This window comes from Martes martes (genome assembly GCF_963455335.1).
Source record: "Martes martes genome assembly, chromosome: 9".
Classification (NCBI taxonomy): Eukaryota; Metazoa; Chordata; class Mammalia; order Carnivora; family Mustelidae; genus Martes; species Martes martes.
In genome coordinates, this window is record NC_137896.1 from 121,387,457 (window position 1) to 121,411,727 (window position 24,271).

Below are 24,271 nucleotides of genomic sequence, written 5' to 3' on the forward strand. Positions count from 1 at the left end.
CCACCTTCTTGGGACGATGCAAATATCCAGCTTCCCCTTCGTGCAGCCAGCCGCCCATCTGTTAACACACTGTCCAGACCGGGGCCTGGTGGCACGGAACTGACCCAGAAGTAGGTATAATCCTCTCTTCTAAATGTGCTTAATACCGTCGATAATCTTGTCACATAAATCTCCCGGTTAGCAGGGAGCTGCAGCCATCACCGCTAGACTCCAAGAATCTTTCAGTAACGGATTCCACCTCCTGTAATCTATCTCCTTTCTTATACCGATTTCAGCTGCCATGTTGCTGAGCGCTTGTGAGAACCGCCCGGCCTTTAAGGGCACCGTTTCTTGGAGCAATGTCCTGCAGGCTACGCCAGCTGAACCGACCCGCGCGTTTGTCTGGCCTTCCCGAAGGCCCCTTGGCATCTCTCTGTGCATCTGGGCCCATGCTCGTGGCCCTTCCTACCGTGGGGTCTTGTAGGTACTTTGGTCTGAGTCTCCCAGTTTCTCTCCTTGTTTGAGGCCAAGTGTCTACGCCCAAGTGGTGCTGTCCTTGACTTTCTCTGACCCCCAGTCATCCCCCAGTCTCCCTGGCTAAGGACTTGCTCCAGCACTGCCAACGTGGGGTTATGGTGTGGCCACAGGCTTGGAAGGATGAGATCAGTTCAAATAGTTTCTGTTTCTCCAAGGAAATTAAACCCAACTTGTTAAATCACTTCCAAGGGATTTAGTTAGCAGCCTAAACACCACTGGGCAGGGGCAGCACTCCCCAAAAGCAGACTCCCTGTTCCCAGAGTTTCTGCTGTTTTAATCCCCAAAGGACAAATCTGGGAGGAGTGTGCCTTTCTCCAGGAGCACGGTACACAGCTCTGTTTCCAACTCCTAAGTGATTAAAGAGTAAATATCCTCCAAGCAGCACTGACGCCTGCCCCAGGACGGGCTCTGGGCTGCCAGCAACAGCTGGGTACACAATTGGGCTGCCATCTAATTTCATACCCAGACTCAGGGGACCCCTGGAGGAAAAGACACAGCACAGGCCCAGACCGGCTGACTGGAGCCTGCCTGGGGATCGCTCGTCTCCCGAATTAGGCCCCTAAGCCTTGGCTTACCCTTGGCTAGTTTTGTCTGGGTGGCGGTACGGGTTTGTAGAAGTCCTCTCTTTGCCCAGTGCTCACCCCGGAACTTTCTAAAATGACCTGCTGCAAACCACACGGTCAAAGGGCCATCTTTGAGGACGCCGCGTGGCCAAGACCACAGCCCCAGCACGTTCTTCACCTTTTACTTACAATGAGTCCAAGAGGAGCAGAGATGGCAGCAAAGAGAATTTCCCTCTGAATTAAAGTCAGTGAGAGGAGGGGAGCTGTTAGGGCTTGGAGGTTTGATTTGTCTTGCATGGTTGTTAGATTTAAAGAATTTCCTTGATTGCTCTCTGCATGTGATCAAGAGTCGTCCGCTGGAGGAGTAACCAGCAGAACGTGTCCATTCCCATTCTGTCATTTCAGCCGCAGCAAAACTCTTGCCCCAAACTCACAAATCTGCCTTTCTTTGCAAACAGGGACGTGTGCAAATGCAGACACCAGCCCAGGTGGCCCTCCACGTGGAGGGGACACTGCCGTCGGACGGGAGAGGGACGGGGGAGCACCTGGCTTCTCGATTTACTCGCCCTTTGAAAGTTTTCCAAATTGGAGTCCATATGTGGCAGGAAGCAGGTGTGTGGTCATTAGGAAGCCCCTGGAAACAGTCTTTGACATGGAGGAAAAAGGTGAAATGGTATTTCGTTTCAACCCAGCAGAGGTCAGAAGGCTATCCTGCTCCTGGAGGAAACCCAGAGCATCAAGAGCATCCTTTGTGGAAAACCAGCCCCCACGCAGGCGGGCATTCTTGCAGGAGGAACTAGGATGAGATACTCTCGGGGAGCACGGCAGTTCCCTGGGGCAGTGCGACGAGTCACCGCAAACCAGGGGCTTAAATGACAGGAAGTCATTCTCTCTTGGCTCTGGAGGCCGGGAGTCCAAAATCAAGGTGCTGGCAGGCCGTGCTCTCTCGGAAGACTCTAGGGAAGAGTCTTTTCTCATCTCTGCCAGCTTCTGGTGGCCGCGGGCGTTCCCGGTCTGTGGCTGCGTCACTCTGATCTCTGCATGTCAACCTTCCCTCTGCTTTCTCTTCAAAGGGGCCCTGTCGCTGGACCAAGGGCCCGCTCTGATGCAGGGCGACCTCATGGTGAGAACCTTACCTTAGTGACATTTGCGAAGACCCTATTTCCAAACAAGGTCCCACTGGGGGGTTATGGGTGGACTTGCATTTTTTGTACGGGGGGCACTATTCAACTCACGACAAGGAGTGTCCCTGAAATAAAATCCTGTCTGTCTAACCCTGCTTTCTCACAGATTCAAATGTTTTAAAGAAGCGTTGAATTTCTTCGGGAGGATGCCTATCTCAAAACCATAGCTCGACTCTCTACCGGGGGGGCTGGGGGTACCAGGAAATCTTAGCAAGTTCACCAGCGAGCGTAGGATGGGGTTGTGACACAGAGCCTAGACCTCCCAACTGTGTCCTCAGTCCAGTCACCAGATGGCCGATGGGCACCCTGAGAAGTCTCTGAGAAAGCGACTGCCAGCCCCCCACCCAGAGCCTCCCGACACCACCGCCCTGAATCGTCGGTACCCCTAGACCTTTCCGCGCTCCGTCCTGCACCATCCCTCTCGGCTCCGTGTTGAGGCTCAGCAATGTTAAATAACAATAATAATAATAACAGATCTGAGTATGACGCTTTAATAGCCAATCTGTCATTTTCCTACTTTATTTCTGAGATTTTAAGAACTGTGCCCTTCCTGCACAAAACATCAGGGTGCATTTATATTAAAAATGAAACTAATTAAAATGTTTGAAAACCATAAACCACACCACCATAAAACAGCGGCAGACCTATTTTTCCAGTCTAAAAAGATTTTTCTTCCCTGTTTTGTGGCCTGCCCCGATGAGCAGACTGCTGGAGTCGGGGAGGTGCCTGGGAGCCCGGGGGTAGTGGCGCTCGCTCGGAGCGAGGCCTCTGGCTGCCCAACCTGGGCATGGCTTCCGGGGAAAGTGAGGCAGGGCAGCAAGTTACCTGAAGGGCATCAGACCTCAATCCACTTCACGAACGCTTGTGTCTTGGGAGAGACTCCAAGGCTGAGCTCGGAGGGTATACTCCAGCCCTTATACTCACGGTGGTTCTTAAACACAGTGCCACAGCGCTGGGCCGGGTGTGCGTGGTGGCAGTGTCGGGTCCCCCGTCCTTCATCACAAACGGGGTGCCCAGGAGAGACAGGCATTGGGGTTGTTCTTGGTCAGGGAAGCTGTGCTCACAGAAGTCACTGTCAGACTACCCGGGCCATCAGAACCTTCTCAGGAAACAAAGTGGATACATTGGCTGAATGAATAAAGGAGAGAGGTGCCGAGGGATGGGCAGAATGCGGGTGGGGTGGTGCGGACTAGAAGGACAGGCACAGCCACGTTCACCGGAAGGCGAGCTGTTTCTACAGCCTGTGCCCCAGACAGGAGGGGCCTGGATCCTCAGAGGAACACGGTAGGAACCCGTGAGATGTCATTGTCTAAAGGCTCATACTTCGTATTTTTTCAGATAAGCAACCATTTCTTTAAAAAATCAGCCCCGAGGAACTGATCTATAAAACAAAACTTGTGTGGCGTCTCCTCTCCCCCATGCCTCCAGGATTTTCTGAGCACTTCTCGTTGGCCCAGTGATGCGCTAGGTGTTTTTTTTTCCTGGGGTTTCCCTCATTGATAAAGTAGGATTGTTGTTGCCCCCATTTTACAGATGAGGAAAATGAGACCACAGAATGTTACGCGTGTTACCAATGATACGAGCCCAGGGCTGCATGTGTGAAGGCCTGTGCTCTTTCCAGGTCGTGTTCTGCTTCGGATGGGACTGTGGGCTCACTCCCACGCCCCAGTTGGACTCACCCGCGTCAGAGGTGGGCTTGCAGCTGACGTATGGCTGAAACGTGGGACACCAAGGGGGCAGAGGTACAGAGGTGAGAGATAAGAGGCTAGCAAGGTGGGCTTTAAGTCACTTTATCTTCAGGACAAGTTTGGGATATTTGCACGTTTGTTTGTTTGTTTTTAAAGTAGGCTCCACGCCCAGTGTGGAGCTCAGTTTGGGGCCTGGACTCACCATCCTGAGATCAAGACCTGAGCTGAGATCAAGAGTCAGATACTTAACCAATAGAGCCACCCAGGTGTCCCTGCACATTTTTTAAAGCAGCGGGGTGACAAGATCAGGTTTGCAGTAGATCAGGTTTGTAGTAGTTTGTAGTAGACTACCGCAGTAGGCGCGGAAATGGAGGGAAATGGATGCACTCGAGAAACGTCTGAAGGTGGGGCTGGTGCAGGAGAAGGGGACTCCAGGTGGCTGGGCAGCTGGGCAGCTGGGCAGGTGGTGGACCTGGCCCCGAGCCAGGTGTGCAGGGGAGGAGCAGGTTTGAGCCTCAGGACTGGCAGTTTAATTCCAGGCACTTTACATTAGCGGCTCCCAAAGGAGGCAGGCGTCCAGGCAAAAGACTTGAGAGCAAGAAGCGTGGGCTTTGACCTAAGAAGGGGCTGAGTTCAAATCCTGCTTCTACCACTTAGGACCTTGAGTACTGAGCAAATTCCCCAGGCATTCTGAAACTCAGTTTCCTCGTGTGCGAAATGGGGATAATTGTAGGCTTACTACACGGGGCTGTTGTAAGAACGGAGACAAAACACGTAAAGCTCTTGGCACAGTGCCTGGACCTCCACAAATGGTTTAAAAAGCAAAACAAAATAAAAGAAGAACAACAACACAACTATCATGACAACCCCCAACAAACAGAATGTGGCTTGGAGCCCAGGGCTGTTCAAAGCACCGGCTCTGGATTTGGGATCATCAAATACAGGGGATGATTTTCCATTTCAAGGAAGCACAGTAATTGCTCTGCAAAATGCCTTACTTTGGGATCCTTTTAATCAGTGAGGAGCTGCATGCATTTCAAACACCTAGTTAACGTATTTGCAGGCTCTTGACTACTCTCACTGAGATGCTACGTGAGGAACGAGAAGCAGTCGCGGAACCTCTCGGAAAAGAGACTGTATGACCACGGAAAAGTGGAAGACGATTTTCAGAAGTGCACAGCTATTTTTTTTTTTTTTTTAGGTAAAGCAAATGATTTCCATGACTACACCTTCTTCTACCCACGATACAATTTGATAATTCAACACTTATTTCCTAAGCACATAGCAGGCAAGTGTGAGATGCTCGCGATGTGAAACCCAGAGCAGGATCTTAGGTCTCAAGGACCCACTTTGTATAGGAAAAGAGACAGAGAGGAGAAGACCGCACAGTGAAGGCCATGTAACAATAATAATGGTAGATCACATGGACAGAGGGTCTGCTGGAGACCAGAGGCGACGGGAAGGGCTTTGTATTATTAATTCATTTACTCTCCCCCACAACCCAATTAATAGATGATATTAGTATCCCATTTTATAGAGGAGGAAACCAAGCTCTGAGAGGGGAAGTAACTTGCTAACAGTCACACAGCCAGAAAGTAGAAGAGTCAGGATTTGAACTTGGCAGCTCAGATCTGGAGTCTGGGCTCCCAGTCCCCTCACGGTGTGGGCAAGGATGCATGTTAAGTACTTACATCTGATGGCAATGGGTATCCCAAATCGGTTTGATTAATGGGGTTGGCCAACCAATGACCCTTTTTGCCCTCCACAGAACAACCAAACCTTTGGCCCCGACTGCCCCTCGAACTGCAGCCCCTCCTCCTCTCTCTAGTCACTCCTGCCCTGGTTTCCAATAGGTCACATTTGAAATCTCGGAACAACGCCTCTAATGAAAGGGAGAGTCACTCATTTACCAATGACCAGCTGCTTAAGAACTGCCCACGAAATTGGCAGTGGTCACGGAATTTCTTTGGCCCCCTGGGTTGCCAGGCAGGACAGGTCAGGGAAAGGGGCTTTTGAACAGTCCACACCAGAGATGCAGGACGAGTGCTCACCGGCTCTGCCCAGATCTGCACATGGGGCAAAGACTTGGAGCTTCTTCCCCTAATCTCCTTTTAGATTTTCCTAGGGGGTGGGGCAGCCACTCCTCCGTTCTGAGCCAAATTCTCATCTTTGATAACAAAAGTTGGAACTGAACCCCAGCCAGGAAGCCCTATGTATCTTTCACAGGACCACACAGAGACCCCAGGGGTCTGAGCTAAGGGGAGGCATGGTTTCACAGCAGGTGACAGATCCTTCAGGTGGCAGAGCAGGCCCGAGAAGCCCGCTGGAGACAGGTGTTGGCCAAGCAGGGCTCGTTCCGCTAGGACTGAAGCTGCTGATGCTTGACCAGCTGTCTGAATGTGGGTGCCCAGGTGCTCCGGTCTTTGCCACCGAGGGCATCAGGGGTGGGCGTGAGTGGTGGAGGGAAGGCTGCTGCTGACTCTCGGTCATGCCCCCAGAGCCCACCTGGCCCTGGCCGGGAAGCCAGACCTCCAGGGACAGGAAGCCAGGGATGCAGACTATCTGGACTTGGGAAGATTTTTCAAGAAACACCTAGAACTCGTGTTGGATGTGGCAGCTACTAACTTCTTCGGGGAGGAAGAGTCTGTTCGGCAGCATAACGCTCATTTTACGGAACGTTCAGACCTGCCAGGTGCAGACTTTCCCCGTAGCCGTGGGAGATGTCGGGTCAGTGGGGCCTCCTCAGCCTGGTGCGGGAACGGCCGGGATCTCAGAAATGGATCATCCGAACGCCCAGCACCGGCTTCTTCCTCAATTATTTACAAGGAACACGACGTGGTGCAATGGAACCCAATTCATAACGCCTTTTTAATGCCTTTATAACACAACATTCACAATATTCCCTTCTAATCTAGCCGATGACAAGTTGCCACCATTGAATTCCCATTAATATGAATTATGGGTACAATATATTTCGCCCAATATCCTCTCCTCAGCCTAATATGGTGGGGGAATAAAATCACACCCTCAGCATATTCCTGATGTGGGGGGTGATGGCAGTGCCAGTCTGTCTGCTCCGCTCTGGGCCGAGTGAGGCTCCCGGGCTGGGCAGACAGCCGGCAGGACACTGGGGCTCTGTCGGGGGGAGCTGCGGTGGCTCCGGTCCTTCCTCCTCCCTGCCTTCTTCTCGAGCAGCAGCATCCTACGGATGTAGCCAGACCTCCCCCCCCGCCCCCACCCCCCCCCCCCCCGCTGGGGCCAGACTCTGCATCACTTCCCTGAGCCATTAGAGGAGGACGTGCTGGGCACCTGCCTCGTACACTCGTGGGATGCAGGGGGTTAACCCGGGCAAAGACACGCAGAGCCCCGGCTGGCTCACAGGAGGACTCAGTAAACATCAGCGTCGGTGATACTGACGGTCGGCAGTGGCCTGCCCAAGGACGCGTCTAGGGTCTCGCAGGCTGGCAGCCCTGAGTCGCTTCCTCACGTGGCATGTGAGAGCACAGGGTTTTAGGCCATACCTGTGCCGGGAGGCCCTCGTCTCTGGCTTGGAGGACCCTCGCTGCCGCTGAGACGATGACCACCAGTGAGCACAGCACAGCGAGGCTTTACTCACAGCCCCAGCTCTGGGGGGAATGGCTGAGACAGTGAGCACACTCGCCCACCAACGGTGCCGGCATCCCCCAGGACCCTTCTCCGCTAGGGCCTGGGTTCCCACCGTGCTTGGCGGTCACCTCGCTTTGGGGCTGCTGCAGATGGGAGCGGAGCGCATGGCAGCGTGTTCCCAAGGCGGTCAGGCTGCCACGTGCGTCATGGTGGGGATCCCTCAGGGAGGCCAAGACCCCCGACCGCTTAGGCATCCCCTGTCCCTTCTCAGGAGTTCCTCCTCCCATTCCCATCACGCCCCCGTCGGGGTGCATTTGACCTCCATCTGGCCACCGTGAGCAGCACCCCCATTTCTCTTAATACGGGAATGTACTTGGCGCCTCAACGTTCCCCGAATTTACACAGATGTCTCCTCTCTCTTTTGATGGCATGGCATTTATTTATTTTTAATATTTTTTCATTGTAAAATACATACGCTATACGATTTGCCATTTTTACTGTAACAAGACCCATAGCAAATAGTAGCTTTTTCGTCCTTCTCCCTGTTCCCCTCGAGCAGTGCTGACTCACAGAGAAGACAGCGTCAGGTCGCGGCTGCTCCAACCCCGTCTGATGTGAGCGGCTAGCCGCGATTCTGCGGCATCCCCACTCCCTGGCCCAGGTGGGAATCCACCTGGGCTGCCCCCTTCAGCTCAGGTATTGCCCCAGGCCCACGGACCATATCAGTGGGCAGTTGTGAGGACCTAGAACACCCTTCTGGAATGAAACAGGCCAAAGCATTCTGAAGGCAGCCACTAAAGTGGACACCAGTCGTGGCCTCTGTCGTGGACCAGAACAAGAAGCCCCAAGAAAGAGGCCATGGCCTCAAGGCTCCACGGTCCCCCATGTCCTGCATCTGAGCAGAGTCTGTGCTGCGCACATGGCTTGGATGTTAAGGAAAGAGTGTCAGCTGACCAGAGAGCAAGTGAACAGAAGTGCAGCCGGGCCTCTAGGAGGGATGGGGCTGCACCACGAAATCCCACACGCGCTTCCGTCCTGACCTTCGTGGTTGTTTCAAATCGCTGATGAACAGAACTGCTCTGGTGGGGAGACTGCAGCGCTCTCTTTAGCAGGTGCTGTGAGTGTCATGGAAAGATGTCAAAGACAAGATGTTCAGCCAGTGGCCCATTCACCAGATTTCATTGAGAGAGGATGGTTCAGGGCAGCGCCCACAGAGAGCTCCACGCCCAGCTCTGGAGCTAGACTGCCCAGGGACGAGTCTGGGCTGCTGAGTGATCTCGGCCAAGTCCCCCAGCCTTTCTCGTCTCTAATGGTGGTAACAGTAGGTACCTCAGAGGGCTGTGATGGGGATTTTAAAAGTGAATGTTGGGAAAGTCGTTAGAACAGTGTCTGGAACAAAATAATTCCTACACGAGCGCCTTAAATAAAATAAGCAGATGCAAAAGGCTGCCAAGAATTGCAGGCAAATGGGAAAGAGTTCCAAGAAAATACTAATATTGGAGAGGAAAGTACTAATGCTGAATAAATGCTAGTCTTTGTGATCCCATGAATCCAAACACGTTGGGAGTAAAGGGAAAGTAAAGGGAAGGGCTTAGGGCAAGGCCTTGGTATGGAAACTCCATACTGGTGTCCAGGCCACATTGTCAGGACACAGGGCCCGTCTGCAAGCCCGTGAAGTCTTCCTTCCGGCTCCCCCTAGGGGTCGCGTCTTCATCATCCTCATGATGGGCAATCACAGACATTACTCATTGTTTGAAGGCTCACCACCATGTGGGTGGAGATGAAGTCAAAGGCGTTCATCCTCTCGGCCCCAGCAATAGGGGCCAAATAAATGAGTAAAAATTGACAAGCGTAATTTCATTCATTCTGTCCTTACACGGTTACTGAGAACCTCTATACGCTGGGATCACATGGAGCCTATTCCTATGGAGTTCACTACCTAGTAAGTATACAAATGAATAGACGGGGAAGTACCTTATACTCTAGGCATTATGTAGGAACATAAACGAAAGTGTTATGGGAACAAGAGATATAATAGCATTTTTTTCTCCCCACCACAGAGGTAGTAACATTTAGGCTGTCAGTTGTTGGATGAACAGTAGTTCTTTTTTCTGGGTGGGCAAAGTGAGTGGCAAGTGCAAAGACCCTGGGGCATGGGAATTCTTATGTCTGGGGAGTTGTGGCTAAAATAAATGGTATGGATGAACTCTCAAGTAACCCATGGTTTGGCCGTCCAGTGTGTTGGTGGATTTCCCTCAGCCAGAAGCACGGTCCCAGGAAAACACATGAGTGTGGCGGGAGTAATCTATGTTCTGGTGTCAGCATTCAGGGAAGTAACAGATAGCAGAATCCCTGTATCCAGCAGCGAGTGCCAAAGCGAATAAGTAACAGGTAGACTCCACTCACAAAGGTCACTGCAGCTGTTTTTGGCAAACCAATGTGCCAGGCAAGGTCTGGGAGACGGACGAAGGCACCCACGCTGTCGCTAGGGAGCATTCCACACAACGGACACAGTTGTGTTTTGTTTATTTTTTATACAATGTGGAAATGTGTTAGCTCACATATCAAGAAGCCCAGAGGCAGGAAGGAATGCACATTGGGGATCTGGTTCCATATTTCTGGAATTTTCTTGTTTTTTTTTTTTTTTTCTTTTTCTTTTCTATTCCTCACATGTTGGCTTCATCCTCAGGTTTGTAGCATGATAGTTCAAGGCATCATGTCCAGACATGACAGTACAGAGGGAGAAGGATGGCCTTTCTCTTGTGACTCTTTCTCAGAAGGAAAAAAACCTTTCCCCAAAGTCCCCAGACAGTATTACCCTCCTGTTCCATGGCTATACTTGGGTCATACGACCCTTCCTGAACCAACAATGGCTAAAGGGATTGGGATCACCAACACCTGGCTTAGAACCATCACAATCCCAGGAGAGGCTAGGGTTCAACTTCCCCAAGGCATGAGAAGTGGCGGATACCTGACGAGAACTGAGACCCCGTTAGGAAGGAAGAAATGCAATTCTTGTAGACAGCCAGCCACACCCTGACAGACCTCGAAAGTTGCTTTTTCAGGCCTGGAGAGGCTCTCCAGCTTCTGTGCTCCCACAGTGAGAGCTACCTGACTCATTGGTGGGCTTGGCCACCTTCCTATTCCTATCCCTACACCCAACCCGCCAGCTTCAGGGGCTGCTTCTAACCTGATGAAGGAATTCTTTAAGTAGTATGTCAAGCGTCTGAAATCATCCTCAGGGCTAGTTTAGGGCTGAGGTGGGTTTCTTTTAACCTAGAAAAGTCTACCCTGGGCTCAGAAGCTTTCTCTGCTGCTAGAGGAGCTTCCCCAGGGTAACCTGAAGGCAGATGTTGTTCTAGAACCACAGGGAGGATCACAGTCAAGTCAGAGCTGGGGTCAGGGCTGACCAGTGTGCTGGGAGAGGTGGGTAAACAGACTCTTTTATGAGGGAAAGGAGCCTTCAGTGTGGGAGTCCTTGGCCCACATTTTATAGCCAGCTGGAAGCAGATCAATCCGGGATAGCCATTGATGAAGCCGGGCTCATGAGTCTATCCTTCTGTCCCGGCTCCTCTCAGCCATTTAAATCCATGTTTTTAAGAGAAAGAAGTCAACTCTGAGAGGAGGAGTGACTGGGATCCTTCCAACTCTCCCCAGCTCCTCAACACCAGCCTCTTAGCCAAGGGGAGTCCCCTGGGCTTTGATATCTTGCCCCTCCAGGTGTGAGGGACTCCCTCTAGCACCCCAGCTCTGTTTGGACGTGACAAGGAGCCTTGCTCACTGAACAACCCAACGGGTGACCTATAGGGAGGACTTTGGGGCCTCTAAGGACCAAAGAGTGTGGGGGTGAGGGGCAAGGGGTGAGCATGCTTAACCAAAATGCCTTGACTTCAGAAGTGGGTCTAATGAGGACCCCATGTGGGGACCGCGGCAGCCAGCCGCCAGGGGTGCCGTCCAGGGAGGGAGGGGCTGACCATGGGCCTTCTATTATCGGTGTGCACTCTGCTCCATCCCCAGCCCTAAGGACTCCCTTCATGGTGCCAGAGGGTCCAACACGTTTGTCCATCTCCAAGAAGAGGCAGGAGAGAGGTGGCTGGAACAGCAGGGATCTCGCCCCACCAACAGGAAAGGCGTGTGCCAGCAGCCTCCAAGGGCACGTGGATGGGTGCGCAGGGCCTTTATTTTCCAGAGGAAAGTGAGGTTTCTCGCCTACAGGTCCTACAGAGGCAAATTCGTGATGCAAATGAACACGAGGAGCGGAGCCGGTAGCCAGAGCAGCCCAGAGTCCTCCAGGGCCTTCCTTGCAGGGCAGCCAATGGCTTCTGAAACTGACGGGTAATCTGCCAGGTTACATCCCTTTAGCTCTGCGGGGACATCACAGTGACTCTGCTCGGTGGCATTGTGCTTTGAGAGGGCTCAGGCCAATTTGGCGGCCTGTGTCATGAAAGTGAGTTAAACAGGGACAGGGTCCGACTGGGTTTGGAGGACATTCTCTTCCCTGAAATTAAACAAGATCTGTAGATGCTGACGGTGAACAAATTACACCGAGAGGTATTCAGCTCTTCTTTTTATGTTTATTTCTCTGAGTTATTTTTAGCATCACAGACAGTTCCCAGTTAGCAAACGGGTTGGGTTCTGAAAGTTCATTTGTAATTTGGCTGTTTAGATTTTGGAACATACTTTCCCTATAAAAAACTATGTTATAAATGGTGATGAGAATCCCAGGCGAGTTCTCCAAAGCCTATTTAACCCATAATGTAGCTAAAATACTGTCCTTTTGCAAGGAAAAAAATTGTTTAATTGCAACATGAGTAATTAAGTAAAACAGGGAAAACCATTAAAAGTGAATAAGAAGTAGATTTATGTTCATATTGAATGATGCTGTTTGCAGAAAACCTAATTTAATTTAAGAAGAGGCCTTTCCAAGGGCTTTTTGGGAAATTGCATGGAATTTAGCCTATTAAGGAGAAAGAGCCATTGCGCTGTCCACTTTTCGGCTACTACCACAAAACGGGCTTCCTTTCCTGATTCCGGGCTCGTCAGAACGTATCGCCATGTAGATTCCCACAGGGAGAAATTCACTGGACAAAATCCATGAAGGTGGTCTCCTTGGGGTGGATTTTTAAAATTCTGAGCCACAGGTTGGCATCTGTCTGTGCAGATGTCCTAGGAACAGCAGCGTCCCGGTCCCACCGACTCTGGGGGCAGTGACAGCATCATGTGAGGGCCATGTCCTGGCCAGTGGTGGATTCTCCAGGTAAATGTGCCCTGCAGGGTTCCCTGGGGGCCCGCTGCCTCTCCTTCTCTCTGGCAGCACAATCCTTGCTCTGCACCTTCTTTGAGACCTCACCAGGCAGCTCTTGGTGTAGACAGGAGGTGTGTAACCCTGGTGTGCATGTGTCATGTGGGCCCCTGATTTCCTGCACGGGGCCATGCAGAGGATGGTAGCAGATCGACCCTATCCTTTCTGCCAGAGGCATGTGAGCCTTGGTTTAAGCAAGTGTGCTGGAAAACCTGGGGGTATGTTGCAAAAATGACCACAAATCCTCCCATCCCTATATGCCCGCCCATCATCAATGCGGTGTTATAACACCGTCAATCAAGAAGCAGGGTCTCTTTGCCCACTCCTTGAATGTGGCTTGGCCAGGAGACTTCTGTGGCCAGTGGGATTTTAGCCAATGTGCCTCAAACAGAGGTTACAGAAGCCCTTGAGCCTCGCCCGCTTGCTGCTCTGGGAAGCCCGAGAATGCTGTGTGAATAAGCCCGAGGTATCCGTAGGGGGGACCGCAGGCCCCACGGAGAAGAACGGATTCCCACAGGCTGGCAGTCTGCAAAGCAGAGATGTGGGAGCGAGGCCGTTCTAGATCAGCCGACCTCAGCCGACGAGCAGTTGACCACAGACAGATGAGGGAGCCAGCCTGGACCAGAACGGGCGGCCGGTTCAACAGAACTGTGAAGGAGTAAGCCACTACTTTTTCGGACGATTTTTCTGGAGCAAAAGCTAACTTACCTACACATCTAGCTCTAGTCAATGGGCTCTCCTGGAAGCTTTCTTCTGGAACCCAGCCTGTGGCTCACCCCTTACAAATGCGGACGAAGACAGAGTCTTCTCCTCTCTTTTGCCCCCTTGGTCACAGATCTGAAGCTTAAGCCCTTCAGGTCTGCCCTCCCCACACGGCAGGTTCGGAAACGGGTGCTTTGGAAGTCATGGCATTTTTCAATGGTACACGTTTCGTGACTGACAGATGGGTTTTAAGTCAATGAAGACAGAATCCAAACCGTGGCTGCAACTCCACGTTCAGGCAAAACCCATTAGCTCGGCACGAACACGCACAAAAGCTATCTCACAGTGCACCATCAGTGCCTGATCATTTATCACAAGGGAAATCACACATTCTCATTCACGGAGCAAGAACAGTCTTCTGGATAAAATCACGCACAGTCTGGAAATGCACCACAAAAGGGACTTGAGTGATTCTCCCAACCGAGCCCACTCAGCAGCCTTTGATTTTCAGTGTGAATGCAAGAGGAAAGGGAGGTCTGCTTCTCATTCCGTAACTGTGCAAAGCATCCCTTATCCATTCACGGATTCGTGGAACCACACGAGGGGGAGGGGCCCGCCGGGCGGGGCCTCGGGGTCCTTCACACGATTCCCCACGGAAATCCCAGCTCCTCTCCCCTAGGAGGGGCAGCTCTCCACACAACGTAGAGTGGATGGGGAAAGACACTGTGGCCAGTGCTGTCTCTCTAATGACAAATATCCATCCTGAAAGCCCCAAATGCTCATAAAAGTAAAAAAAAAAAAAAAAAAAGTCTGGGTTGTTGGGTGCTCCGAGAATGGAGCCTACAGATTTCACACACCCTTTCGGTTTTCCTCTGGCCCCCGACACCGGCTAAGTCTCTCTCTCCCCAGCCCAGATTTATTTTCAAGGGCTTAGCTCCGAGGAACGACGGGAATGTTTCAGCATGAGTGCTCCTGACCACAAGGAAAAAAGCCCCCGACACATTTCACAGACATCAGCCAGGATTCTGCAAAGTCCATTCTTTCAAGAACAAAATTGCATTTTATGAAGCCGTCCCTTTTCTGTTTCATCTGTCAGGCAGGTTTGCCGAGAATAATTTAAATTTCACGCAGCAGGAACCGCGGGGCAGCCGGGCTTCCCCTCCACCCCGCAAACAGGCCTGGCCTCGGAGCCTCATTTCTGCTCCTCGGGGCCACCCTCCTCGGGGGGCTGGACGGTCTGCAGCCCAGAGTAGCCATGCCGGGCCGGGCGCAGGGCTGTCCCAGCTCTCGGTGTCCTCAGGCCTCTCCAGTCAGGGGAGGAGATGGTCCACGGAGGGCCCCCACCAGCACCAGCCTCCAGGGGGCTGGTTTCACCCCACGTGTCTGGACACTTGGTCTAACCCGATCTCTGATGAAGCTTTTAAAATCGACTTTTATGGAGTGCTTGATGGATAGCAGGTGCCGCTCTAAGCTTTCCCACACATCCTGATTTATCCAAGCTGCACAACCTCCTCATGAGGAAGATACTATTCTTATTCCCACTTTATAGACAGTGAGACTCAGAGACATAGTCAGTTGCGAGGAGGCAGAGGTGGGATTCAAACCCGGTTCCATCTGAGGCGACAGCCTGGAGCGCTCACTGGCTCTGCCCTGTAGAGTCGGCGGAACCTTTGGGGCTGCACTTCCCCACCTCACCCAAGAGGGCAATTCGCCCATTTTCTTGCAGACTCGTGTCTGCTGTCAGGTAGGTGGTTGAAGGGCTGGAAAAGTTATCGTCACGGGGCTGCACTAACGGTTACCATGGAGAACGCACTGAGCCAGGCGGCCTGTGGGGAGGAGAGGAGCCAGCCCGGGCGGTCCTCTCCTCACTCCCCACTGGCCCTCCGCAAGCATTCTTTCCTCTGGCCTCACTCTCCTGGCTGGCAAAACAGAGAGGCCGGAGGGCACGGTCTCTGTTTCCCTCAGGCTCGGGGGACTTGTGTGTGAGTGTGCATGTGTGTGCGTGTGAGTGTGTGTTGCATCTGGTCACACCCTCCCCCTGCCTCAGTGGCCCCGGAATCTGTGCTTGTCCAACTGGCCTTTCATCAAAGACCAGCAAGAAATCCTCAGGCCACAGGAAAAGGAAGAAACATAAAAATCAACTCAGGCCTAAGGCAGCAGTGACAGAAAAAATTGTCATCACCTCACTCACCAGCCGCAGGGAGCCTAGCCAGCCTTCCCTACCCCGGGAACCTGGGACCATCCCCCACAGCGTGGTGGAAGCTGCCCGAGTACTGAGAGTGAGTGGGGGACCAGGCCCATGGGACTCGGGGCAGGAGAGGGGCAGGCCATCTCCGCATGGGTAGTGGCGGTATAAGATGTCAGCAGTCACCCCCAGCCCCCAGAGAGATGTGACACCCTGCTCCATGCCCAGCCCAGGGGGTCGCTTAGGCCTGACAGCACTAACACTCGTCCCTGAGAGTCATCTTGGGGACCTGTGCCCGAGTCCTCTGGTGTGAATGGCCCATATGTGGCACCTGACCCTTCACTGAGGAAGGCAGGCCAGTATGCTCAAGCCCCCATTGCCATACTCCAGGGTAGCAGGAACACGTGGCTCTGCTCCTGGCTCCCATGCAGTCCCTTTCCTCAGCCCCCCTCCACCAGAGTGGGGTCTCGGACCTGTGTACACACTGCACTTTCCTTGGAGGAAGGGGTTCGTGGCTGAAAAGCCTTTAAAAGCCCATCATCAAGCTCACTAGGCAATGCTGACTTAAGGTCAGTTTGGGGTGTGGGTGCCCCCCCTCCAGCTCCTCATGCTGCCACGATGTTACCATGGCCATGTCAGGGCCTCCGTGTCACAGATCAATGTGAGCTCTAACCACTCAGAAACAAAATTTGCTTTCTCCACCTGCCTGGGGCCCGGCTCCTGCTTCTCATCGGAAGACTTACCTTTTTCTCTTGGTGAGGTTGGAAATAATCCCTCTTCTCTACAGGGGAGAGAATGTGCCCTAGGCTTCTCCTGGGTGATAGTGACAATAGTCGTGGGGGTGACAACAGCCACGTGCCAGGACCAGCTCTATTCTGAGTACCATAAATATGTTTGAACTCACACAAGGCTCACAACAACTCTGGTAGGCAGGTGCTACTACCCATCCCTATTTTACAGAAGCAAGGCCCAGAGAGGTTATGTTACTTGTCCAGGGCTGCTCAGTGAGCAAGAGATAGGGCAGAAGTCAAACGCGGGCAGGCTGGTGCCACAGTCTTCTTCATCCAAAACACTAAGCTGCCTCTGCCAGTAACCTCAACGAGAGAAACATTCTCGGGTCATTTGGTCACACCGTCCAGGCCACAGACCTGTCATATCCTGACCTGTGTGTTCCCCGAGGGCCAGAGCGAGGTCTTGGCTCCTCGGTAAAGACGCAGCCTGTTGACCAGGGAAACCACAGATATGTTGGTTTGGGCGTGCCTGTCAACGATGTGGTGCGGGCACGGGGTTAGACAAATAGGCTGGGCGACAGGCGTCTCGCGGGGGCTGCTGCTTGGCCAGAGGGCAGAGAGGCACCATGGCCCAAATTCAATGGCAGTATCCTGGACAGAAGCCGCGGCTGGCTGTTGTCCTCCCTCTCCCCTGCACACCCCGTTCTCCTGAGCACCTTAAAAAACCCAGGACGGAAGCAGGCACCTTTGTTTGGTTGGACCAGCTCCTGCAGGTCTGGAGCTGGGCTGGAGATGGTTCCAGAGCAGACACGTGCCAAGGAGCTGGTTGTCCCACAGGCATGAACTCTCGCCCCTCTCCCCTTCCAACCCCCCAGGGCAGTCCTCCCCAGATGCTGTTTTCTATCGGAGGCTGGGCTCCTTGCCCCCCATGTGCTGTGGTTTGGGGCCCTGCCAGTGAGGGTTGCTGACTATCAAGCTGCTTGGGAGCAAAGCAGGGGCTGTGTGGACAGGGCAGCCCTGTGTGAAGGGGCCTCACTGCCAAGTGCCTCCCAGCACCCGGGCCTGGAGGGTCAAGCCCCTGTCCCGCATGCAGACCCACGGCATCCCTTAAAAGACCCCCATCCAGAGAGGGCCAAAATCATCAAGTGGGCTCCCCGGTCCAGCTTCTCTGTCTGCTGACCTGGACCCCTCGGCGATCAGTTCCAGAAGCTGCCATTGTCCAGATGGCCAACAGCTGGCCTTCCTGAGCGGCTGCCAGATGTGGCCGGTGGGGCGGCCGGCTGGCTCGGCCAGGCAGAGGTCACCGCATCAGGCCAGTCCTGAGGGCTGGCGTCCAGGGGAGGAATGCGTTCGGCCGGTCTGTGGGCGTCGTGCCCAAATAACCCTCTGTCCCCGCCGCCCCAGTCCGACATTCCTTCCCTCCCCACCTCTGTGGGGAGGTGTTTTCATAACAGGAAAATAAAATCAATAAGGCACTGTCAGCGTGCTCTGAGCTGGCCTCCACTAGCTCCATTGTCTCGGCCTCCGCTGGGCTCTGGGCCGGCAGCGCTCCGTTATTAATGGGAAGCAGGGCTGAAAGGGAGTTTTGAAAATCACGGAGACAAAGGCGCAGCACACCTGGAGCGCAGCTTTCCCACACCACGGCCACCGCACAATGGCCACGCCGGGCCTCCCCCGCCTTTCGCTTCTCCCGCAACTTTTCCGAGAGCAGGGAAGCCAGCACTGGCCGCACGCAGACGCCCGCACACACGCCGGCTCGGAGGGGGCTCCTGGAGGCCGCCCGGAACGGCTGGCGGAGGCAAGGGCGGCCTGCAGAGCCCCTCCCCGGCCAAGGAAACAGGACGGTCATAAATGGGGCTTCCTGCCCCCTGGCATGGGCCCGTCCCTGAGGGTCTCTGGCTGCCTGAGGGGCTCCGAGCGGCGCGAGGGGGACCAGCTTGGCCTGAAGCCAGGCAAGAGCCTTTGGTGTCATTTTCATTTCAGTCTCTCTGTTGGGAACACAGCCCCCAAGGCGGGAGCTGCCTTTGGAAGGGAGCAAGTGCCCCAAAGCGGACTGCTGGGGCCCGAGGCCTGGGTCCCCAGCGAAGGCGCAGCCTCGGACCACCTCTCACAGACTTGGCGTGTCTCAGTGTCCCCAGCCGTCAGGGGGTGGACAACCACACCGATTCACGCGGTTGTTTGAGACTGGGAAGACGCAATGGCTGGGAGAAATCTCAACGGAGTAGTTAATAAGTGGCAGATTTAGGACCATTTATGACTTACTGCTGGTCACTACCTTCTTGCAAACCCAAGCCACTGGCACCCCAGGAGGACTCGCGTGGTCTAAAGTCGCCGATTTAGGGAATCTTTATGGCCAACTTGGAGGTCACCATCCCTACACGCACTGAACTAACGTGGCAAAGAACAGCGAGCGGCTTCAGACCTGTTTGTCTTACAGGTTAGTCGCAGACAGACACTTTACAGCACGTGAAACCATGTGAATGTTCAACGGTCGGCCGGCCCAGCTCCTGGGACGCCAAGACCCTGGGGAACACAGTGGCCGCAGGACATGGCGGCCAGGGCCCAGGCTGTGAGCCCATGGACCGGCCCTGGCCTTCGGGGTTAGAGGGCCCCCGTGCCCAGCTCCTGCTCAGGGAGGCCACCAGGCTTACCTTGGTGGTGACGGAGGAGGCAGAGCTGGCCACGAGGCTGGTAATGGCCTCGCCGCTGCCCGTCGTGCAGGGAGCCGGGGCTGTGGCAGGTGTGGGCAGCCGGGAGGGCACCACAGGCAGTGGCAGGAGGCCGGGCCGGGCACTGAGGCTGCTGGCTGTACCGCCACCGGCCCCGGCCGTGGCATTGCAGATGCTGGTGGTCCCATGCGTCCCGTTGGCGCTCCACTCGCGGCGGTCCCAGCCCACCCGGTAATCTCTTTCGAAGCGGCTGTGATGCCGGGACATCTTGCTGGGCCGTGGCTGCTGCTCACAGGGAAACAGAGGCCGGACCTGCTGGCACAGAGCGGAGAGGAGGGCGATTTAGACCAATGGCAGCCCTGCTAGGATGCCAGGTGGGCAGCCACACCCGTCGGCATCTAGGAAGCACCTTCTCTGTGTGCAAAGAAGGGCTTTCAAACGATAGCTGATCTCATGTTCACGGTAAGCCCGCAATGCATGGATCATTAGCCCCACGGCACGGGGGTGGGGTTGGAGGGATAAATGATTTGTCTGGGATCACGTGACCAAAGTGTAGTAGATAAGATGTGAACCCAAGTCTCAGTTGAAGAGCGATGCTTTCTGTCCACAGGGCCACACTGCCCTGAAGGATGCGTGTGTCCGTTTTAACTGTGGTTGGGATTCTGTCCCACCATTCTCACCGTGGAAGCAAGATCCTGGGGACCCCTCAACCCTATGACTGGGAGAGCAGCCGCAGCTGTAGACGTCTTTCCTAGTGGACGAGACCCTTTCCGTAAACCTCGCTGTATCCTTCGAGTAGCCCCTGAGCTGGACAGGCATGGCTCATCCTTATGGACCAGGTTGCAGGTCGAGCATAAGCGACTTCCCCGAGGTCAGAGACGTAGGAAGGGAGAAGGAGGCCAGGATCTGGCCTTTAGACTGTCGCCCAACGGAGGACTGCAGCCTGGAAAGATGTTGAGCCCCTGGGCGTTAGAAGTGCTTTACAACCCTATGATGTAGTCGCTGGCTCGAGACCCCCACGCTCCCTGCGAACCAAACATCTCCCGTGAGACCTTCCTGAGTGTCCAAACGGAAGGCCCTCAGTGTTGTCATGGAGATCCAGACACACCAGGACACCGATGGCCTCCTGCATCACAAGGACTGGGCTTTGCTCTGCATTACGGGTGACTTGCCCGGCTTCTTGTCCAGCCTGGGTCCAATGTCACCTTGCTCATGAAGGATGTAAAGATACAGGAGGGGCCAACTCAGCCAGAGGGGCCACAGCAAGCCTGAGTCCGAGGGGAGAGGGAATGGTAGAGCCTGGTCAATGGTAGAGTGGTCAAGAGGTTGGGGTGGCATCTGTCCTGCATATCACGTCCTCAGCTCGGGCCACTGTTCCAGCTCTGTTTTAACTCGTTTTACTCTGCAATCACTTCCTGTCTGGGGTTCGAGCGCCTGGAGGTCTGGGGTAGCTCCTGGCTCATTTTCCTATCCTGCAAATTCAGCTCTGTCACAGCGGGAGCCGGGGGCGGGGGGCTCTGGAATTATGGACTAGTGGGTGGATAGGCCCCCTCTTTTAAACATTTCTGTCACTCTTGATCCTAATCTGGTCTTTGCACACCAGGTCTAGTTGTCGGCTTCTAGCGCCACAGAGCCAGCGCCTGGACCTATCCCTTGTGACCTGTTCCCTATGTCCTCCTTGTGTGGTTGCAGGGCCACTGTCCCCTCCCTCGGCACAGCTCCCTCTGCCAGGCACAAGGAGCACGTCCAAGCAGAGCTGACCGTGACCTCTTAAGGTGGACGGGGTGCTTCTTGTTTATTTTATCATTATGCTTCAGAGCTTACACAACGCCATGACATTTTTTTTTCATCTACTCAATATTACATAATAGAAGATAAAAAAGAATCCCCCTTTGACCACCCCCTCACAGATTTCTCTGGAGAGAGTTGCTTAAATAGCTCTTGTCACCATTCTCCGTTCCGCCCAGGCCGCAGCCTGCTCTGACCCGGCTTCCACTCTGCCTCTCCTTGGGAGTCTGTCTCACCGAGGTCACGCATGATCTGCTCGTAAAATCCCACGGGTCACTCTCGCCTTGTCTTCTCTCACCTTGGGCATGGTTGATCTCTCCCTCTCTTTCTCGAAACCTCTTCTCTGTGGTTTCTCACGCTCTCTCCTCGCTGGGTTCCCCTTGGCAAGCAACTCTTTCTGGGCTTATCCTTGGAGTTCCATTATTTCCTCCTCTACTTTCCCTGCCCTACTCACTCTCCTCAGACAGTCTCATCAGCCGTCACCGCTTTCCCTGGTGGCTCTCAAGGCTACATTGCTGGCTGCCTGTCCCTCCTGCACAGCACACCCAATGTCCCACTGTCTGAAATACTGGCTGCCCCCCGCCCCAGGTGCCTCAACACTGGATGTCCCAGAATTAACTCATTGTTCTTTTGCCCCCTCGTTCTCGGGAATTCCGTCCTGCAGACAGGAAGTCCTGTCAGCTCTGCAAGCCCGTGTCCCCATCTCCAACCACATATTCAACAGTGGGGCCTTCCGCTCTGTCGCCACAGCTGCTTCTCAAGTCTGCCTCCCTCCCTCTGCATATCCACCGCCCCGACTTTTGTGTCCCACGTAGATTATTTCCACATCTCTCTGCTCCAGTCGTGCCCTTTTTACCCATTGGCTATCCAACTGTTCTTGTGACTTTTTTATTTTTTAAAGATTTATTTATTTGAGAAAGAGAGAAAGAGCGTGCACCAGAAGGGGCGGGAGGAGAGGCAGAGGGAGACGGAGAGAGAGTCTTAAGCCGACTCCGTGCTGAGTGTGGAGCCTGATGCAAGGCTCGATCTCATAACCCTGAGATCATAACCTGAGCTGAAACCAAGAGTCAGATGTTTAACCAACTGCACCACATAGGTGCCCCCAACCTTGTGATTTTTTTTTTTTTTTTTTAAAGCCCAAGTCTGATCACCATACTTTACTCTCCTGCTTTAAATCCTATCCTTCAGGATAAGGTCCAGACTTCTCAGTGTGGTCCAGGAGACACCTGAGGATTCCAGCATCACCATTCATTCACTCCTCCCACCCCAGAGGCAATGCCTGGCCATTCCCAACACCTTACTAGTTTCTGAAGGCATTATGCTGTCTCTCAGCTTGGGGTTCAAGCCCATGTGGCTCCTTTGCCAGGAATGGATTCCCACTCTTTCCATGGCCAAGACCTGCATGTCTGTTATGAATCAGCTCAGGCACTAACTCTTCTAGGAGGCTGCATTGATCCACTTCCTCCAGATCAGGCAAGAGGGCCCCTGGCCCCCACCACTATCCCAGCACTAATGATTGTGGCATATTTGCTACCTTGAGAACAGTCCCTGCTTACTGTCTTTGTAACCTTAGCACCTAACACAGGTGAAGGGCATTCGGTACACATTTGCTGAATGAATAAACAAATATTTCTTCTTAATTGCTGAGTGTTTGCAGAAGAGACAAGCACATTTGTGTGAAGGGAGAAGCTCAGACACTGGAAATTCCATGCAGATACCACGGTAAGGAAATGCCCTATCTTCCTGGTAGGTCACACCTGGAGCCTCCAAGGATGGCTCCGATGGAGAATGGAATCTCTGTGCGTTCAGGGTCGGCCGGACACCACAGCTTAGGCTCCCGTTTCCCAAGATTCACCTGCAAGGCTCTTCCTAATGATCAGTGCCCCAGGGCAGCTTCCCTGGGTTGGGTACTAAGTATGGCAGAGACAATGCCATGAGATTCACCACACCGTGGCCTCTCTCCAACCACCCAGGAAGACCTCCCCACTGCCTCCCTTGCAGTTAGGTTGGGAATCACACATCGGAATTCAGGCAGCTAGAATGAGTGGGGAGGAGATGGAGAACGTTCCCAGACCTGGCTCTTTAAGAGCACTTTCTACTAACCTCAGCCCCCTTCACTTGCCAGGGCAACCTTGGAGGTACAAGAGGCTTGTCCCACCAGCGTTGGACTTGGCACTATGGGGACATAAATCTTCATCGTGTGAAGGTGCTGAGATTGCAAGGTTACTTGTTACTGAAGCCTAGCCCAGCCCGACTGATACCCTAAGTCAGCACTTACATTCCCACAAACAACCCAACTTCACATACTGTCAAGGAAATCATCTCCTTCCAGCTGGTGTGGGTGGAGATAAGGAGGACAGACTTGAGATGTGCCCATAGAACATGCTTGGGAGCAGGTCAACGGGGCCTCCTTCGTGTCAAGGATGCCTCCGATGGCCACAGAGCCCGCTACCTCTGGGACTGCCTGCTATAGAGCAATGTGCTTCACGGCCCCCACAGTCCCAGCAGCCTGCACCCCCCACTGGCCCTCCCACTGCACGTGTTTTCCAGGCTCCGTACCATACTAGAGAGGGGCTGGGGGGAACTCAGGCAGCTCGAGGTCACACGGTCTGATTTGAGCCTCATGAAGTATATTCAAGACAAAGGTCAACTCCTTGCCTGCCAGATGTGGGTTAGACGTCATTCCTCAATTTAATTTCCCCTTTCGGATGGAATGCAAGAGATGGGCTGCACAGTGTACCTTGGGTGAGTCGGCAGCGCGCCAACTCCAGCGGGGGCAACTTTAGTATTTCCCGCCGGGCACAGAGCCAGTGTGTCAAAAAGGTCCTGTGTGTCCACACGTGTGTCCACACGTGTGTCCGGGGTGGTGGTGGTGGGGGGAGGCAGCAGGACGTGCCCATCGGGGTGGGCAGGCCCCCCCCAACCGTGGACAGGGCGCCTCAGACAAGACAGGTCAAGCAATTACAGACAAGAGACACAGATGTGCTCCCTTGTCGAGGTGAGCACCTTCTCCCGGCAGGCTGCCGGTGAGCTGGAGGAGCCTGGCACAGGGCCCTCCACCGAGACACGGAGGGGAGTCTGAGCAGAGCCATTCCTCTGAGTGTTGGGTATACTTCTAGCTCCTGTCCCGAACCATCCTCCCACCACCCAGTCTCTAGATCCCTGAGCTCCCCATCACACCCTTTTCTGCGCTGCTGATGCCCAGATCTGAACCATGCCCGGCTTCTACTCCGAGCCACAACTTCCTTTTTTCCGGTTTTGCACACCCTCTGAAAAGGAGCCATCTTCTGCTTAGAAGAAACTGTCTAAGAATTTGATCCAAAGTTTTAGGTGGTGT

The 24,271-nt window shown here is 53.8% G+C and overlaps 1 protein-coding gene across 1 annotated transcript in view; it reads right to left on the reverse strand.

Annotated features, from left to right (window-relative positions):
• KLHL29 (kelch like family member 29) overlaps positions 1–19,428 on the reverse strand; it is a 140,029-nt gene extending 120,601 nt beyond the window's left edge. Inside the window, exon 1 of the mRNA XM_080812942.1 lies at positions 19,129–19,428. Within this exon, the coding sequence (XP_080669068.1) occupies positions 19,129–19,413 (285 nt within the window). The 5' untranslated portion in view covers positions 19,414–19,428. The remainder of the gene's footprint in view (positions 1–19,128) is intronic.
• Positions 19,429–24,271: the final 4,843 nt, after the last annotated feature.